Here is a 21,504-nt window from a genome sequence, read left to right as displayed (position 1 = left end):
TGCCTTTCATCCCTTGGTTAACAATCTACTATTTTTGTCGATTGTGGAATTTATTAAAAATCGTGGTGAAGCCGTGCCCAGGCCCATACCCATTAGGTTTAGTGAGGTCTACAGCTCACAGAGCCACTAATATACTCTCATACTAACTCAGTCCGTTTAAGTAACACATGTATTAAAGTAGGTGTACATACAAGTAAATGTAAGGTTCAAGTTTGGTGGTAAGCCAACTAATGTTTCAGCCATAATGGGAGATGTGGAGGCTCGCTATAAACTAGCGTAATGTAGGCTCTGATTTATCTCGTGTAAAGCTGTTTTACTACTGTAGTGTACCTTAACGTGCTCTTAATAACAATTTTATTCTCACATTTTTTTTTATCGATACCTGGCCTTGATAGGGTTAATTTAAACAAATTTAACCTACAACGCGCGAAAACGCTAGCCGATAGTTTCCTTTTTTAGTTTTATGTAAACGTTGGCCCACAGCGAAAACTGTCTTTACACATAAGTAATTTACCTACATAAAAAAACTACAAAAAAATTTTGTCCACTATTGTCCTCGTGCAAAAAAATAAAATTGTTTACAATAAAACATTTACATAAAAAAGGACGGTGGAAGGGTGCTAATCGAACAAACAATGTTTTGAAGTTTCGAAATTAGTGATTGACATAAATTGTATATCCCCGGTGCCTAATGTATTTTATTTATTTGACTATTATACACTATACATGACGTTCGCACATTTATTGCCATATGTAAGCTGCTTGTAGCGACACAATTCTAAGTCTAAATAGAATCATGAATACTTGACCCAAAGGTTGACTGGTAGAGAATGCCTTTTGGCATTAAGTTCGCCTTTTGCATATTTTTTGCAATAAAATTTTAATTAATCTTGTCAGACTTTAAAATATCTATATCTACTACAGACAACTGAAACAACGCATACCACAAAAACTCCACACAAAGTAAACTTCAAACATCGAACGGTTATCGCGTTTGAAAATAGAACGAAGCGCAGGCGAGCGAGTAATCGGCCAAAAGCTTTTACCAGCCCACTTTACGTTGACCTATCGTTTTATACACCCTCTTCCCTGGTTGTTGCGGTTTATGAGGCCTGAAGGGGGGTGGAGGGGGCAGTTTATAGTGGCATTAGCGAAGGCCCTGGGGCTCACATGTGCTTGGCAGATAAGCATCCCCACACGACTTGTTTGGTGCGATAGGGCCGCGGATCGTAAAAATTTGTTGGCGTCATTCCGTTTGGAATTATAGAGCGCTAGTTCGATGGGACTTGGGACTGGGTTGAAATGAAATCATTATACTACTGCTGTGTAGTACTGATATATAATTTCGAAAAGCTATCTTGAAAGAGTTTTCTTTAACGCAAGAAAGAGTTTTATGTGTGTTTATACATAAACAGAAATACTAAACAAAACCTATGGATGGTATTCATAGGCCTCGAGAAAGCGTTTGACCGCGTATAGAAATGAATTTTAAGGCACCCTTAGAAGCCAAATGTCCTCGAATAATAGGTGAGACTCATAAATCTTACAATGGACAATTGGACATGTACAAAAACTTTAAAACTTGCGATAGGAGCCTAGTTGGTACTACGTCAAAGAGTTTCAATACAGAAGTAGTACCCCAGGGCACCGTGCTAGGTCCCATGTTATTCAATATCACTATGAATTATCTGGACCTAAATCCTTGAACTTATATTGGTTTCCTCTCAACGATACGCTCTGTAAACACTATAGAACCTGTGGATCTTTAGCCTCAAACAATACCAGAATCATAAGAAACGATTTAACGACCCACTTCCGCAGGACTTAATGGCTGACCTGAGATCCATTGTTTCAAAAACGTCCAAGCAATTGGTCTCACCAAAACGAACCAAAGAGTAAAGCGACCTACTTTCAAATTGGAATCTTCTCTCATAGACCATAAAGGTGGTTGTTTGAATGATTATATTCTAAGGGTTATTTTATATTGTGTAAACTTGTAAAGTATTTAGTCTCGAATTACTCTTTTTGTATGGAGATTGAACACCTTTTTGAGATATTGTAGTTTTTGTAGTGTATTCTTACTATTCTTAGCTTTTGACAGATGCCAATGACTGCTAGATTTGACAGACAGGTATAAACTTTAGTACTTTGTCAAAGTAACACATAAAATGCTACAACATTACACATGTCAAGTTACATATATACATACATACTTACTTAATGTCACTTAATGGCAAATTTCATGCAGCAAAGTTACTTATTACTTACAATATCATCTTAAATTCACAATCGTGATAGATCAGCAACTTACCTGTAAAAAACATATCGAATTAGTATTTGGTGGTATGATGTGCTTTAAAATTAATAGGTATTACTTATTTAGCGGTGTGGAGATGGAAATTTATATAACTGCCCTAAAATCTAAACAGTAGGTGCCCGGTTTAGTTTACTCTTTAGAAAACAGGTTTCCCTGTCAATCCTACCAAGTATCAAATTCTTGTTTTTGTTTGGAATTCTATGACCCAAATGCTACCGCCTTTAAGCCAAGTCCCATTGAACAAAGTTAGCAACCGGGGAAATCAATGCTGTCGCCATTTATAAAAACCTTTGATAGTCGCCAACACCGGCCATTTGACAACCCTAGAAAGGGAAACACACACACACTCACATGTTTAGTATTAAGTAGTAATATTTCTGATCGAAGTACTATACATATTAGTACCTAATCTATTCTGTTATGTAAAGTCTGCATCAAATGAAATGAAAATGCAAATACAAATTATGAATTATGATGAATTATGAAGTACAAATTATAAATTAAAATAATTTAAAATAGACAGCGACGGCCAACGTGGCCACATATTATATCGTAACATACTCATAATATTGGCCCCGTTGGCCATCACTATCTATTAGTAGCTGAATGTACCTAAGTTTAGTATCCTTGGCAACTCCATAACACCCTAACAAGCACATTTTGCAGCTAAGGTGATCCTGCCAAATCCGGCCGGGCATGGCGTTGGCAGCTGCCGTGGAAGCTGTTGCCAAGTGCCATCGACCGTCTAAAGATTGGCCCAAGAATGATCTGAGGCTATTGTCCAAGATGTATTTGAGAGGGAGGTAGTGTTTACACATATCTAAGCACGACGAGGTTTTTGAATTTTTGACTAATTTGACGAATAAAATCATTCGTCGGTCAGTAAGTTTTGCAGCTAAACTAATAGTAAATGCAAATTGAAATGACTGGAATTACTAAACTAGGTGTCTAATGGCACATGATAATTTTAGCTTTTTACGATCCCGATTAGGTGTCTCATACAAGTAAGTATTACATTGAGTCAATCCTGAATCCCCAAGATTCAAAACCGCGGGAAACATGTTCACTAAAAATAGTAGTAGTATTAAACTCTCCATTCTACAAAAATAACATACAATTAGTAAGAAGTACAAAGGCGAACTTATCCATTCGAGGGATCTCTTCCAGTTAACCTTTGAGAAGATGAGAGGAGAGAGTGAAAAGAGGGTGACAAATTCAGCGAAATGTACAACAAGGTACCAGAAAGACTAAGGATATAAATACCTACATATAAAATTTATAGGATAAACATATATTACACAAAAAGGAATGGGGAGAATACACAAAAAAATGGATACACTAAATACTTGCAACACTTGCAACTAATTGAGTTCAAGACATTCTTCAAATTTCTAAATCCCTCATAGTACAAGTTAATAGTTTCAGGCGCCACTAAGTTACCCCCGCAGTACATTAAATCAGAATTAGAGAAAAAACCAATAACTCTAATTAACTGAAACCTAAAAAACATATACAAAAAGCTTCGCGTGTCATTAGACCCCTGCGTTGCCATGCGAGATCCTTAAAACCACTTTAAAACGAGCACCCTTCACAATCCTTAATACTACTGACTAAAGAATATTTTCCTTTGACAGAGTAGTTGGTTTAAACTTGTCCTACCCCCCGGGAGAAAGCTTTTGTAGTGTTTTTTTTTTTTCGTTTTTTGTTCGTCTCGTACCTGCGGTCTGGATAAAAACTTCGTATTAATGCCCAGATGCACTTGCATTCTCATGCTGTGGAGTCTTACGCAAGTTTGGGGGGCTTTTGTCATTGCTTTCAAACGCGACGGTTGACGAATGAAAAACGCCTGATGAAGAATAGTTTGGCTTAAAGGATTCGCATCCAGGCCTTAATTGTTAAAAAAAAGTAGCTGGTTTTGGGGAGTTTTTGTAAACTAAAACCTTGGTTGTATTTTCGAATCAGAGTGAAATGTGCTAGTGTTTTTGAGTAAAGTTTGAAGACACTATTCTGTGGAAGGATCATAATTTAGTCGATTGTTTTCAATGTCTGTACAAGACACCAAAGTACCATCACATTTTTGAAAATCTCGAAATTGCTTTTCATAAATCAAAACAATAATGATGCTGTTTTTAAGATTTCGAGTTAGATACAAAATTGAGTTATTCAATACCCTGTCCTAGATACCAATTTTCATGTGTTTATCCTTATTCAATACAAATTGAGTCTGCTCTTTTCATACCACTTTAATATGCACATGCACCGCACGGTAAACAGCTCTTTATCAAGTACACCAAAGGTCTATTTTTCTGTGGACTAATCCCAGAGACCAGTGGAACAGGTTCTAGTCATTGTTTGGGCGCCGTTTCTCGTCCGTTTTTGTCCGGCCACCCGCTAGTTCTTTGGCCGATTTCAGAAAAACGGGTTTGATTTTGATCCACGCGCGTTATCGCAGGCGCTCACGATGCTTTTTTGTTTGTAAGATGGGAGATTGTTAAACGTGCGTGTGTGCCTGAGAGTTATTCAGTCACATATTTGTAAGAATGTTATCTAGTTTGTTTGACATTTCAGCCGCGCATTAAAAATTGAAGAAGTACGATGTTTACCCACGATATCTGGTTGTGTAAATGATTGGCGGACGAATGCATAAGGTATCTTCTGCGAATCTGAGGACGCAGTAAAGTCCCCAAATACAAGTACCAAGATGTAGCGTGTAGGCCCTTGACACATAACAATACAAGATAGGAAACGCCGATGGAAAAGTAAATTATGTATGGAAATAGTCATGTGACTTTTCGTAGCATCTGATATCATGATACATTTTTAATTAATTCTTAACAAGCAGAAACGTCTGCGAACGATGCTATTAACATAGTTAAAAATAAATTTAAAAGTGGAAAAATTACTGCCTTGGGTGAGACCTGAACTCTACCAACTGAGCCACTAAGTCCTCATCAATAGTCAGCAAATCTTGCCAGGGGACCCTAGCAAGCTACATTTTTACTTTTCGTTTACCGTTTATCGATGTAATGATTGTCATCATGGCTAGGCCCCGAGGATCGCAAAAAGCCAGCAAGAAAACTGGTCGTTGTGGAGATCCTTGAAAACATATGTCCAGCAGTTATGACTATGACTACCTAAGATCAATACCCCTCAAATCAAAATACCGTTATTGGTTATTTGTATTAGTCCAATGTTTGTCCACATTGGCGGTGTTTCAAACAACAGTAATCAATTATAATAGCCCGAACACAAAGCCCATATTTTCCAAGCCTTAAATAACGGCCAATCATGTGTAATTTGGACCAAAAAGTTCATCAATAATCTAAGAAATTGCTGCGGTTAGAATCGGTTATTGAAAAAAATAGAAAAGTTGTACGTGTTTCGGAACATTCACTCGGGAAAAGATCTTATAGCCTGTAGGTATCCCTGTCTGCAGGGGCCCACTGATTACCAGTCCGTCGGACGATATCGGCCTGTCAGTTGTTCAGAACTGTCAAATTTTTGTTCTAGCTCACAGGCTGATATCGTCCGGCGGACTGATAACCGTTGAGCCCCTTACTAAGTAATATGGTAAGAAACTGCAAGCTGCAAAATGTTTATGCAAGTTGCTGCTAAAATGCATTCCTTTTGTTATTATAGCCCTATTTAAGTGAAATGAGAATATGTAAAATTAGCATCAAAAGTTGCTTAGCGGGTAAGGTGTTCTAATTGTTTAAAATGAATGGAACACAACTTTATTGCTAAGATAATAAGAGCGCGTGTAGGTCAATTTCAACACCTCACCCGCTTGGGTATAGTCTTTGTTTTCTCAAATGACTTTTTGTGAGCGCCACCGCACGCCGCGCACGCGCCGTGGCACGCGCCAACACACTATGGCACACAAAGGCCGACAGCTCGCACAAAATAGACAATGGCTTTTGTTTATCAGATTACCGTCTTAGACGAAAAAGTGTGTTCATTGTGTCTTACCTATTTGTTGTATTTTTTTTTATTAGCCTACTTTGGTGTCCCACTTCTGGGCAAAGGTCTCCCCTCGTTTTCTCTACTTGACCCTGTCATCGGCATTTTCCCACCATTAGGGGTAGAATACGTCCAAGTCGTCCCGCCATCTCCTTTTCGGTCTGCCTAAACCCCGGCCTGCACCGTCTTACCTATATGTATACAAATCTAAATGTACAGTCGAGGGCAAAAATATCGATCCAGACAAATGGCTCAAAAATATGTGAACACGACTTTATTGTCTAAGGTAGGAGCGTACACATATTTTTGAAATTTGGGAATGTATATATGTGACGTTTTCAATCAAAAGGTACCACATTGTTGCTTGCCATAAGGACGCTCTGACAGGTTATTCGTATAAAGATACAATCCAATTTCGTCCTTATGATAAGCGACAATGTGGTACCTTTTGATTGAAAACGTCACATATATGTATGCCCTTGGCTGTAGATACGACGCGATTCTGCCTTAACATCAAAATTCATAATTAAGTACCTATTCAATTTTATTTTCTTATTGAGCCTTGTTAATCAAAAGTTCCACAAACAAAAAACACTTTTTAGGGTTCCGTACCCATAGGGTAAAAACGGGACCCTATTACTAAGACTCCGGTGTCCGTCTGTCCGTCTGTCACCAGGCTGTATCTCATGAACAGTGATAGCTAGACAGTTGAAATTTTCACAGATGATGTATTTCCGTTGCCGCTATAACAACAAATACTAAAAACAGAATAATATAAATATTTAAGTGGGGCTCCCATACAACAAAGGTGTTTTTTTTTGCTGTTTTTTCCCATCGTGCGCGAGTCCGACTCGCACTTGGCCTGTTTTTATTGTTCCTCATCGCTCTGCTGGCCAGCGAACGATGCAGCGGTCCTACAAAATTAGAGCAATATAACCCTGTATTACCTCCCTTTATGACAAAGTTGCATTCCTCGCTTCGCTATAATCTACGAAGCCTATAATATAACGTCTTACAATATAGACAAGTATTGTAACTTCAGCAAAACAAGATGGCGAGATCGTAAACTCGCCAATAAACGACAAAGTATGCACCCATTAAGTCCGCAAATCACCTAACTGCAAAAAGCCTTAAGGGCCATAGTATTTGTAATAAAGTTAGTCTATTTTGAATGGGAGAATAGCATTGCATCGTAAACCACAAGCTATTCACGCCCCCTAACGTGGAGGTCTATACGACAGAGGGTCATTCTTATTTGCCGTTTTCTATGGCCTGTGGTGAAACTTTTGATGGAGAGGTATAGTTTGTGCAAAGAGGATATATAGGATAGAGGAGTACTGTTATAGTAAATTTTGTAGCCACAGTAAATTCAATGCCATCTATCGACACACTATTAAAACTAAAAATGAAGATGGTTAAAAATACCATAAAATGTTAATAACAAAACTTCCGTGAGACATAGACATATTACATATATTAATAACGGGTCACTCACGTGTTTTAAGTCGAAAACGCTCGACATGTTTCACTCCGTACCGAGGAGCGTCATCAGGAGCTTGCGTCGACGGTGGCGGTCCGTTAAAACACGTGAGTGACCCGTTATTAATATATTTAATATACCATAAAATGTATTTCAAAATATTTATCAGTACGGTTTTTACTCACTGTTATTTTTAGTCGTGCACGACGTACAACCGCCGCGGACACTCGTGCCGTGCCTGAGGATGGATTCCCAAAGAATCCGAAACATGTCGCCAAAAGCGACTAAAAATAACAGTGAGTAAAAACCGTACTGATAAATATTTTGAAATATGTCTCACGATAGTTTAAGTGCGATAAAATGTATTTAATATTTAATATATGGATTAATGATTGCAATTATCCGCTAAATAACACTTGCACTGCGAGTGCTATCAAAATCGTTGCAGACTTTTCTTGGTTTAACTCTATACCGACTAGCCTTAGATTTTTTAGGTTAGGTTAGCTTTATGTGATGGATATTGGGGTATCTAATAGCCTACCCCAAACTGGGAATGAAGGTTGGGCAAGACTTACGCAACCTTATCGTATCGGCCCTTCAAAACCATCCGTATCGGAGAGATACTGAACTAGTCCGACAGTTGACCCAATAATGATAAGCTATATATCTAGTAAGAGCCCATGAGATTGATGAGAATCGCTAGACATACCATGATATCACTGAAAACTTGTATGTACCTATTCAACTTCTTCTTCCTCGCGTTTTCCCGGCATTTTGCCACGGCTCATGCCAGCCTGGGGTCCGCTTGACGACTAATCCCGATTACTGACGTAGACAGAGGCACTAGCTTTTACGAAAGCGACTGCCATCTGACCTTCCCGGAGGGGAAACTAGGCCTTAGGATTAGTCCGGTTTCCTCATATTTTCCTTCACCGAAAACCGACTGGTAAATATCAAATGATATTTCGTATATAAGTTCCAAAAAACTCATTGGTACGAGCCAGGGTTTGAACCCGCGACCTTCGGATTGAAAGTCGCACGCTCTAGCTAGGCCATCAGCGCTTCATGTAGGTACCTATTCAACGAACTAAAATAGCTATCTGCACCTCTAGCATAACTAACCGCGATAGGCGCTAGAGACGGATCGGCGCGACGACTTGTCGCGTGTTGGCTGCTGCGTGCTCACGCGTGAGAACCGCGACAAACTCGCGGTCAGGTGTCACTGTCAGAAAATGACAACGATCGCGACTTTGAACTAAAATCTGTGGCACAACTGACTGACCTGCACTTCTAGCATAACACTGCGACAGGCGCGAGAACAGACAGATCGGTGCGATATTTGTTATTTCCTAAGTTAACTTCTTGGGATTGGCGGGATCTTGCTCAGCACAGGGAGGATTGGAAAGGGAGAGGGAGGCCTTTGCCCAGCAGTGGGACACACACATAGGCTAATAAAAAAAAGTTAACTTCAATTCTGTATAAAACTTATGTGGAGTTGGATAAATAGATAATCAATGCTTAGTACCAAATGCAACAAGGCATTAGAAGCAATAGAAAGGGGAGGTAGGGGAAGCCAAATACATGCAATAGCGCCAGCTCGTTTATATTATACGTGTTTTATTACGGTTTCTCTTTTTAATTGGGTTTTCCTTTGTGTTTTGTGTGTTCTATTTTTACATTAGGCATCATCTGCAACTTCATTCATATTATTTAAAGTTGAACTACACTTGTTTTCAGATATTTTTGCTCAGAACGAACTACGAGCTCTTTCGATTCTGATGAAAGTGTCCCAAGATTTTTTAGAATAAATATTAGAATAGGGCCAAATCAAATTGCGTTTTTTTCAGTGGTGTTCGAAATTTGAATGTCATTAAATAAAACTATGAAAACGGATTATATCGCGTATATTGAATTTATAATACGAGTACATCCCGATTTTTGAACCCTTTACATTCGTGGTCAACGGGTGACTGAGGAAAAACTACAAAGTGCAAAAATACCCACATACAAAAATAATGAACCATCATAAACTATAAACTTCAAGGCTGGTTGTACAATGTCATTAACAAATCAATTTTGATATAATCATTATAATAATTATATAAATAATAAATTTGCTGTAACAAAACAGTTTATCGTAATGTTGACCATTATTTAAGGATTTTGAAGGCATCATAGAGGGTTTATGATATGTGTGTAGATAAAATGATTTTTATTTTTATGATTATTATTATTGTACATATGTTAGTGTGTAAGGTATGTATCTATGGGCATTAGTTGTTTGATGAGAAATTATATTTGTATTTAAATTTTTATGTTCGAATGCTCCAGAAGGGCTAAGATGGCCGCCTCTTTATCATTTGTCACCATGCCTGTCGCGTTCTAACAAGTATGTAAGTGCGAAAGTGACGCATGACATGACAACTGATAAAAACGCGACCATGATACCGTTCCAGGAACTGTGGCGCACGGATGGCACGCATTGCGCAGGGTCAGTACCTCCTTAATTCCGCTGATTGGGGGTAATTGGCGGCCACCTTTCGCCCCTCCGTGCTTAATGCAATTATTAGTACAGCTTCAGACCTGGCTTTTGTACTTTGTAGAAAAATGTCATTAGATACTTTACACTTTTACAGTGAATATGGTGTTACTTTACCGCACTAGTGCGATAATAAGCTCATTACGCAACTATATCGAAAATTTTAAGGGTCATATGTACTGTAAAATTTTGTAAGATACATGTGCGAATAGCTAATTCGCAACTCGTGTCGACTTAAAACACCCTTCGGTCGTGTTTTCACTTATCGCCCCTCGTTGCGAATTTACTCGTAATGTACTATTATGTCACGTTAAAATGAGGGAAATTACGAAAAAGTACAAAACTAAGCTAATACTCTTGAATGAAGTGTTCGGATAGACGCTCCATTTTTGGTTCTATCTGTCTTTCCATCAGAGAAAAATCTCTTTTTACCTGCTTGATATTATTCCAATTTCGTCATTTATTAAATTATGACAAATAAAAGATTCTTAATCAATAATGTAAGTAATTTTTATTTATAAGTTGTTATTCTTAGTTACTTTTAGTTTTACTTTTAATTGAATAATAATAATTGTTAATCCGATAATAAATATTTGAACACTTTTAAGTTTAAAAAAAAAAAATGTAAGTCTCCACAAGGACCCACATTTCACTAGTAACACTAAGGTCGTTCTTTTAAGTCTTTGATAATGCATATAAGTAGATAAGTTATATCTAATAATAAGTTTATCATTTTCAAACTACAATGATTATACATGTCATGTCACTGGAGACAAGCTCACAATACATCTCTGGTCTATCATTATAATTGACAATAACAAATGGTTCCGATACGCCATCGCAGTCGATGCACCTTAAATCTATAAGAATAAGATCTATTTCAGATTGGCAGTCAGTTTTATTTGGAGCTATGATGGATACTTGTAACACGTTGAGATCCGTTTTTTATCGACATAATGGTTCTTGGAAGGAGTGGAGTAATTCAAAGTTGAGCACATTATGTATCGCGTGGGTTTAAAGACGACTAAATATTGTGTAAATCTTTGGAATCTGAAATACGAGCTCCTAGCTATGACAATCGTTCACAGATAAACGAAAGGAAACGTTAACTGTCTCTATCGCACTAATATGGAAGATTGATAGAGAGATTGAGAGATTATTGTATATTTGTATATTAACCATAGCTATTATATCGATATTTTTAATATTTTAAGAATTAATAAATTAAATACGTCTGTGAAAATTTCAACTGTCTATCTATCACGGTTCATGAGATACAGCCTGGTGACAGACAGACAGACAGAGGAGGCTTAGTAATAGGGTCCTAGTTTTTACCCTTTGGGTAGGGAACCCTAAAAATGAATAAGTCAAACGAAAGGGCATAGCTGTGGTTATTAGATATAAAATTGCGTAAAAATATTTTCAGTCACTCAGCCGAGCGGCTTCCTAAGGCCGCTTTGCTACTGACGTCCAGTTTTTTACGGGATACGGTTTTCTGCAGGATCCCGTTTTCTGTAGTATCCCACAAACAGAATGCTCGTGTGAACGTTTACTATATTAGCAAGTATACTACTAAAACGGAATCCTGCAGAAAACCGTATCCCGTAAAAAACTGGACGTCAGCGGGCTAGAGCTCTAACTGGGGGCTATGGGTACAAAATCCTCTTCAAAATGATGACCTTCTTTTCAGTCTTTGAACCTAGCTACACTCAAGAGAAAACACAAAGAGTAACATTCTTTAGGTTCTTTTTGGTAGTTACCAAACAGTCATCATTTCATCATTCGCTTGCCCTTGTCCCATTCACTTGGGGTCGGCGCTGCATGTCTTTTTCTTCCATACCTCTCTGTCACCCGTCATCTCATCAATCACTTGCGTTCGTTTCATATCATCACTCACACAGTCCATCCACCTTTTCCTCGGTTTTGCTCTCCTTGTACCTCCCTCCACATTCATTCTTAATCTTTCTCGTCACATGGCTTTACCAAGTTACTGAAGAGTATACCGCTTTGAATGATTTCTTCACAGGAAAATCGAACAGTTCCAGCGGTTTGTATCGGGAGTTTACAAATAGAGTATGTGAGAGTTACTTTTGTTTTCCGTTCACGTTCAATGGAAACGGAATTTGCTTCTGAAACCTGTGATTATTTGAAATAATTGTAAAGGACATTTAGCCTTAGTTACTTACACTGAATATGTTATTGATAACTATACGTTTACCCGATACGTTTTGTCCTTGAGGCAAAATCAAGTTAATTAATTGGAGATGGTTATGTCCATATACTTGCTTATGTTGCTATACTTGCTATGTACCTAAACTTTATTTTCCACTCTTCGTAATGACAGGCTTTTTATCTTTCGCGCTTATTTCGCGATCGCGATAATGACAAGAATTATGATTATTAATGAACGCTGAAAACAATACACTCCTTTTTTACACGACTGCCCAAAAAAAGTAGTGTATTTTCAGGGTTCATGTTTGTATGTGAGTTTTTTTATTCCACCATAACTTCTAATTTGGGCAGTCGTGTAAAAACTGTCGGTTTCCGCCGTTACTATAGACAAGTTTCAAAAGTGGCATTTGCTCTATCTTGTCTATATCATTTAACCTAGTCGATATCCGACAAGACTTGTACGATTCGAGTCGACTGATTAGAGCCAACGGCCAGTTTGAAAACCACACGCCTAAACCGCTCAGCTATACCGTTTATACATATCAGCATATCACTTACTAATACATTATCAATTAATCATCAATACAATATGAAATTACAATTGCGTGTCAAATATGTATCAACATATTGCTGAGGTGTCAATCGCAAGTAGGTTACACATTCGATGCCTGACCGAGAACTTGCTATACATTTTGTTCTAGAGTTCAGTAGGTACCTTCTCTAGTATAAATTGACCTAGAAATTTGTAATAAATTTACGTGGTCAGAGCTCAGAATTAAACTGGTTTATAATAGCAGTAAAATGGACGTTCCCATGGGCAAGTTAATCGGATAGGTATGACATTTAAAGTTGACCCGGTTAAAACATTCATGAGTGCATATCCGTGTATGTGATTATGAGATTTTCATTTTAAGCAACTTTGTCATTATTCGTACGTGAGCTGAACATGGTGATATAATTAAAAAAAATATTCCCTGTTGCTAATTTTGAAGCTGGGAGTAAACAGCCTTTTATTTTTTTATTTTGATACACTAGCAGCTCTTGGAGCTGATGCGTGTATATTCGAAGCACTTATGGTTACATTTATATCGTTTATCGATGTTGACAAAATAGTTGTCTCGTTATTAACCTTGTCAGTGATAAAATTACTAATGGTAATGTTAGACATATTTTTATCACGCATTTTGAAATCGTGATTCTTGTTTGAGGTTTTCATATCACAACTCTATTAAACTTTGTCTTTAACGATCGACAAACGCAAAACATCAGAAATATGCTCGAGAATATAATTTATTTAGAAGTATGTTTACCTACGCCTACGTAATATTTAAAATCATGTGAACTGAACAACGTAACAATGAAAATATTAAAATTTTGTGTCAACATAGCATTTTCCAGCAAAACAAGAGAACCTACAAAAACCCCTTTAACAATCGGTTTTTATTCGCGACTACATCCTTTAAAAGCAGCCATCTTTAACGCCATCAAATCAAGCATTCAGCTCTTCGCAATCTCGCTCGCCTTCAACGATTCACTGTATGCAATAACCATCACCAACCTCAACGCAAAATAGTCTTTACGACTCATTAATACAGTCCTGCTGCAACGCATGGAAAAGTTTGCCAAGCTCACAAGCTTCTTTGTAAGAACACCAGTTTTGGCTGAGCTTCCCTGCCTCCCGAATTTCTTATTACACCAGTCGTTCCAGAAGTGATTAGAAGGGTTTCAGAAGCTCTAGTTATAGTGGTTTTGGTGAGGTCGGACAGAAAACTCTTGTAAGTACCAGGACTACGAAACCCTGTTATGGGACAGAGAGGCTCAGTGAGTATGTTTGTCAGTCTTTGTTGCTATGAATTGCGATTGTGCGTATTGACAGATGTGGGCGTAGGTAGATGTACAAATACTTAGTAGTGATAATTTAAAGTGAATGAGCACTATTTATTATGGCATACAATGTAGTTTTATTCAGGAACTAGTCTTTGGAAACATCGCAGCCGCGGCCAACATAAATTGTCTACATATATTTAGCTGTCTCATAGAAATATATTTAATCGTCCCGTGTATTTAAATAGCCGCCAGTTTTCTTTTAATTTTACGAAATAAATTTTGAGAGGAAAGGCGGGTGAAGTGAACCATGTACCGATTCATCATTTCATTCATCTTCCTCGCATGGGAGCCTGGGGCCCGCTTGGCAACTAATCCCAAGAATTGGCGTAAGCACTAGTTTTTACGAAAGCGACTGCCATCTGACCTTCCAACCCAGAGGGGTAACTAGGCCTTGTTGGGATTAGTCCGGTTTCCTCACGATGTTTTCCTTCACCGAAAAGCGACTGGTAAATATCAAATGATATTTCGTACATAAGTTCCGAAAAACTCATTGGTACGAGCCAGGGTTTGAACCTGCGACCTTCGGATTGCAAGTCGCACGCTCTTACCGCTAGGCCACCAGCGCTTCAAGTGAACCATGTACCGATATTCAATATTAATTAATTAATTTTGTTCTATTCACACTGAAATATAGTAGTGTACTAAGTTAGTAGTAGATACTCTTTATGAAACGTCGAGATGATTTGTTACTATTAAATCAATATTCTGTGATGTCAGAATAAATCCACCTGCTTAACCTGCTTTCAATGAGTTTTTGTTGATATGAAAATAATTTGACGACCGGTCTGGCCTAGTGGGTAATGACCCTGCCTGTGAAGCCGATGGTCCTGGGTTCGAATCCCGGTAAGGGCATTTATTTGTGTGATATTTGTTCCTGAGTCATGGATGTTTTCTATGTATTTAAATGTTTGTATAAGTATTATATATATCGTTGTCTGAGTACCCACAACACAAGCCCTATAATATTTTTTTATTATAATTATTGCTTGTTATTATATTTAAATAATTTTAAATAATTGATGAGCTTATCGTGGGATGTCCCTATCATAGGGTTTAAGGGGGGGGGGGGGGGGTATAGGGACTCCCCCTAGGGACTATCCCTTAAACTCTAGCTCGCGTTTTGTACACATAATTAATGTCATTAACGCATTGTTGTGTTAATCGCGTTAAACCCGTTAATGACATTAATTCATAATTCAATTCTTTAAACTATCATGCTTGTCCTAGCAATTTTTTTTTTTGTGTATTTCTATAAATTTTATTTCATAACCGCGGTGATACAAAGTTATACTTGCATTTAATATTTTTTGTAGGGTAAACAAGGATAACATAATATAACACCATAATATGAAAGAAACAAAGTTATTCGTTTACAATGTAGTCGCAATAAATAATGTATTTACAATGCGATTCCATATGTAATATATACGTCAAATAATTTACGTACCCATAATTATTGCAACATCATACAAGCTCAAGTACTCTGTAGAGCTTATTACCTAATAAGATGTATGTATTCTAATAAAAGAAAACATCATATTATGATAAAATTTATAAACATATGAGAGGCGTCTAAACCACGTATCATATTTATAACTCCATGCTTTTACCATATTGTTAACAATGTACCTAGTCATCTTTAGAAATTACAAAATAAGATCACAAAATGACAGAATGACCACGCAACTAACATATATGTATTATCTAATAGATACTATAAGTCGGATGTACACAGATACTACACACTCGTCTAGAGCCTCTCGCCGAGAGTCTGGGCACCGCTCCGACTCCGACCCAATCAGAGAAGCACGAGATACGAGGAAGAGCGAGACGAGAAGGGAACAGCATGAACACACTCGTTTTCAGCCTGTCTCGGGCAAAAAACTGGTTTTTCCTCTCTCTTTCGTTTGTTCTATAAGCTGGAGCTATATAAACTAATTACAGACATAGATATACCTCATGTCACTGTATGTGCAAAGTTTCATTACAGTCCAACACGTTGTTTTAAAATGAGAACGAAACTCAATTTGTATGGGAAGGTGAAATGGACCCGGGTATGTCCTTAAACTACGTCCAAAAGAGAGGTATGGGCACTGTGAATGACATCTCGCTTTGTGTGGTAGGGCACAGGACAGCGGATGTCATTCCAGATCTAGAGCAGAGCCCAACTGGGGAGGTACCTCCACCTTACAGAAAACCGCAGCCAAATAACACTAGACCCTACTAATAGTGTTGTGTTCCTGCCGGTGAGTAAGGTTGCCAGAGCTCGAGGGAGAGGAGTGTTAGGGTCGGCAACGCGCATGTAACTCCTCTGGAGTTGCAGGCGTACATAGGCTATGGAGACTGCTTAACATCAGGCGGGCCGTTATGCTTGTTTGCCACCGACGTAGTATAAAAAAAAATTTCGGCCGACCTTGCTGCGGACTCTTAACGAGTTGTTTACATTTAGTCAGTCAGGTATGAAATAACTATAGAAATTATATAATTATATGCATGTCTTCTCCTAAAATTGAATATTGATGACACACAACGCGGCATAATTCCTCAACATCTAACAGACGCTTAACGTATCGTTAACAATGTAGTCGTAAAAACTAATGCAATAATATCTCAATTCTGTCTTCCTGTCGCTAATTATAGCATCAGTGACGTGACTGTAATTGCTTGCGGTCACATCTGGCTGGTCATATCCTTTAGGCATATTAGTGCCATTGTTTGAGAAATTAACCAATCCAGAGCGCTTAAAGACCACGTAAATACCCACACCATTCTAGCATATGTCTCTTCATCTCTTGTAATAAGCAATATAATTGTGCGTAGATTTGGATCTGGTTCTTGAGAATAATTGTTTTTCAGGCTGGTTTAGATCCTGGATATTATTGTTATAATTCTGAACTACTTTTTCAGTGAAGTCATGTCCTATTACCATGTCCGTGTTTAGGAAAACAATGGTTTTACAAATGTCCGTGATTCTGATGTGTGTCGAGAATAGTTTCATTCGTTGTTCGTTTTATAATCAGAAGTCTCATTGTAACTATTATTTTCAAACTTGAAGAAATAAATACATTACTATCGATTCGCAATGCATTACCAAAACTTTAATAAATTATTCCCTGCTTCCTCTATAGCAGGACACAACCGTTTTTAATTTGCTTTCATTGACCAAGAATCCAATACTGAAGCAGATAATTGTACAGAAAAAACTGAAATGGCCACGCGACCCTTTTTTGTTAGAGTTAGGGCAGGTAGCGCCGTCTTTATAGCTCCCTTGACCCAGGCTTTGGAAACGAATCCAGAAAAATTTATGACCAAGGCGGGGCTCGGCTGATATTAAATTTTGAGATAGAAAGTCTTTACAGAAATTAATGTGAAATGTAATTTTATCGAATTTGATATACGATAATAGATTCAATAATTTGATAGGCTTTTTTTGGGCGACGCGATACATCCTGTCTGTTTTGTCAGCAATATTTGGTTAAATCGATATAAATATCCCAAGAATATAGATTATTTTGAAAAAAATCACATACTGTGTTGCAAACGTACACACATAAAAACGTGGCAGTTTTGTTCCACAGCAAGGAGTTTTCGCTAAAGGAAATTATTCTAAATCCCTGGGGTCCACATTCAACAAGAAAAACCGTGAGAATAACCTCGTCTTAAAAGTTAAAAACTGATAGCTGATGACGGGTACAACCAATCTATTGCTCGCTCGCTATTTGACCTTTCCAAATTGAGAATGACAAGCAATCAATGAATAAAGAGTTATTAGGATTCAATGAGGCAATTTAGATTTGACATGACGTCAGTGCTCGTGCTCAAAACTGTAAACTAAGGTCGATACAAACCTACATAAGACAAGGCAGAGCCGATAAATGAGGTCAAATGGGCCGTGTTTTTGTTAGAAAAAGGTGTGTAGCGCATGTATCATCATTTCAAATATATTTATTGTCTTGGAGTTGTTTCTGCTGTGGTATTTGAGCTAGAAAACTTCTACACAAAAACACATGTTCACTGTGTAGTAGATTTTTGCTCTTATCAACATCCGGACTAAACATTTTCAAGTTTCCAAACATACAAGTTTCTAGCATCTTAAATTCTCCAACGTTCTTTTCTCCAAACTTGTTACATTGCAACATGTATTATACCCGAAACGTTCTTAGAACGACAGAGCCATCAGCATCACTTATAAGTAAAGTTCTCAAGAAACTTGTTATGAACATGAAAGGATATCAGAGATCATAACGAGTGAATCACGGGCTATAAAGCCCCAAACCTTCCCAGAACTGCATCTATGGGCAAACGTGATGTGAACGACAATATGATGTTCAATTTTTTTTGGTCAGGTTTAGCCACAATGTAGGAGATTATCCGACAAGTTTGACGGCGAGCTGGATTTACGAAGCTTTGTTCTTGAAATAAAGGATCAGTGATTGTATGTCCTCCTTGCGGTCAAATTTCTTAACAAAATATAGAGTAGGTCTAACTAAATGTAAACATGTATGTCTGTAATTTTGAAATGCTCTTGTTGCCTAGTGTGCAAAACACTACTTTGAATTGTATTCTAGAGAGAACGGAATTTGTCGCCTGCTGACTCCAACTAAGGGTTCAACAATGATTTCTTTCAGCTTACTCCACTGTAATTAACTTCTTTTATAACAGGATATCGACGGGGTACCCAATCTCAGTCCCTAATGGCCCACAAAGGCCCGATATCGGATATTCGATCGCATCCCTATCAGATCTCCGTCCCGATCCCGAACCGGTCCGCTTGAACCGATATAAAGTTATTAACATTGAATTAAAATATTTACAAGAGTGGCGCCGGGTGCATTCGTTTATTTTGCATGACAATTAAATATGTATGCCAGGAGAATGTAGGGTTCGATTTATTCTTCAGGGTACAGTTGTTTTATTCATGTTTCTCGTTTTGCTCGTTTTGGTAACCAGTCTAATATTAATCCAAAACGACACGATTGCATCGGAATCTCTTTGCATATACGCCGTTTGGCTAACGATCCGCCAAAGCTGTTTGGTCTTCGATATAAAGGTATTTAAAGCAGCATTGGACCAGTATTCGTTTGTCGTGATTTATCCGATTCCACTTTTGTATACATTTGCATAATGACGGCTCTAAATACGGCTTCATTAATGTATCCAGAGCAATATTTATATTTGAAAGGCATCCAATCTGCTGACGGCGCTTGGCCTATTATTCTCCAGCATACGGATGGCCTACAAAAGAATCCTTGGAAAATATTTCAGCGTGTTTTAGTAAAAGTGGGCGTGATTGTGACTCAGCCGAGTGTGGGAACCGGGAACTTTATGAACCTAGCGTTTATCTCGCAGTTAAATACATGATTCATATCGGAACGGCCATCTTGCTGAGGTTCTCTACCCTAAAGTTGGATGTCCGCCAGTGCCTAAAATCGGACTGCGGGCGTGATTCAGCCGGCGGAGTTATTCGTGTGGTTTTGCCGCATTCGGGCACAGATAGCCTTAAGGCTTTACAAGTTTACACGGTTCAAAACCTGTAATCGATCAATTTCTAAATCTGTTGGCGTGGTGTCACCTTTCATTGTCCCGGTTGATTTACTGTTCACTGGTATCAGGCTTCCAGAGGCCTGATTAGATACAAGTATTAAGCAGAACTGAGAACTGGTGTCTCATCAGTTCCACGGACATGAATGTTGTAACCAGAACGGAGCACGTCACGGTCGTGGCTTATGCCGCCCGAAACGAGTAGTAATCGCCGCGCCGATGGCAGATAAGCCCAAATGAATATGTAATGCTCCTCCCACGGCCAGACCGGCCCAATAAAAATAAAAACAGCAATTAATTATTGTTTATACGCGCCCGTTATGCCGCGACAGTAACAAACGAGCCCTGAACTGCAAACTCCAAGATTCAGCTTGCGTAACACGTAACGGAGCGTCCAGTTATGTTAATATGAATTTCACGTTTTTGAAAGTAGATTTTAATTAGGCCTATGATAACGCTGGATTTTGATCGCTTGCATGCATTATCGATGGACATTTCGAGTTTAGTACGAATTTATTGCCAGCGTGATTTCCTCATGGTTTATGCAGGAACGCATTATCGGTAGTTCTATTCAGCACGTAGTGATTGATGTGTTCTTGCGAATCGATTATACACGCTACCGAGTATCGAATTGTGGACATGACACAAAACACTAAGAACGTGGCTGCAAACAAACCGAGGCTCTCAGATGCATTGAGGTTAGCAGGCGCTAATGACTTCTTCGAAGCTACCTTACTGTTTATGCTACTTCTGGTTTCACTTCCTGGATTTATGGGGGAGTAAGTAATATGCTCGGAATTATCGCCAGAGCCTCTAGATCTTCATCGGCCAACACCCGCAGCCCTAATCTCCTGAAACTTTTACGAGCCGACGCATGAATAATTCCCGAGAGGAGGAGGTATCGATCGCACACGTCGAGGTTTTTATTTATACGGCGCGGGTGGGCGAGGCGCATATTAGTAAACAGGCGCAGGCGCGGCAGCGGCACTCACCGACTTGTAGCACACTCTCCACACAACCGGCTTCCAGCAGCTTCAGCCCGCGGCAAAAGGCGATGTTGCGGTGGTCATCCGGGGGCGCTCGCGCCAGGGACGAGTACATACAAATGTCCCGCTCGTCCCTAGGAAACGACCAATACACCACACGACGTTGCACGGGTTCCGGGATGCGCTCATAGCGTTCCTCGATTCGTTGGAACGGGATCGCCGCGGCCACTATTTTAGCGGTGATGTCGAGGAGCGTCGCCGGGGCGCGCGGCCTGCAACAGGCGCGCGGCGCGCACGCAGACATGGCGCTCGCTCGGCGGCTCGCGCCGGACTGACGCGGGCCCCGCGCGCGGACCCCCGCGGCCCCGCGCACAGGCCCCCGGGGACGCGCGCCCCGAAACGACACACTGCGATAAATTATTCATTTGGCAGGCATAATGTGCGATATATTATTAAAAGTTGGCATTTTTGTGTTGTTCTCCGAGGCTACGAATAAAATCGATAGCTTTGTGGAAACGGCGGTAATCATTTATTTTGCATACTTGATTGCAGTTATATTGTGTTTACAGCGAAAAATTATATTATTACAACTTATTTCGTAGGTATAGGTACTCATCACCTC

At 38.9% G+C, this 21,504-nt stretch overlaps 1 protein-coding gene across 1 annotated transcript in view; it reads right to left on the bottom strand.

Moving 5' to 3' along the window:
* LOC134749554 (zinc finger SWIM domain-containing protein 4-like) overlaps window positions 1-21,229 on the bottom strand; it is a 94,197-nt gene extending 72,968 nt beyond the window's left edge. The window contains exon 1 of the mRNA XM_063684540.1: window positions 20,889-21,229. Within this exon, the coding sequence (XP_063540610.1) occupies window positions 20,889-21,186 (298 nt within the window). The 5' untranslated portion in view covers window positions 21,187-21,229. The remainder of the gene's footprint in view (window positions 1-20,888) is intronic.
* Between the last annotated feature and the right edge of the window lie 275 nt (window positions 21,230-21,504).

Source organism: Cydia strobilella, chromosome 18, assembly GCF_947568885.1.
Source record: "Cydia strobilella chromosome 18, ilCydStro3.1, whole genome shotgun sequence".
In the NCBI taxonomy this organism is placed as follows: Eukaryota; Metazoa; Arthropoda; class Insecta; order Lepidoptera; family Tortricidae; genus Cydia; species Cydia strobilella.
This window is presented reverse-complemented; position numbering and strand designations above follow the sequence as displayed.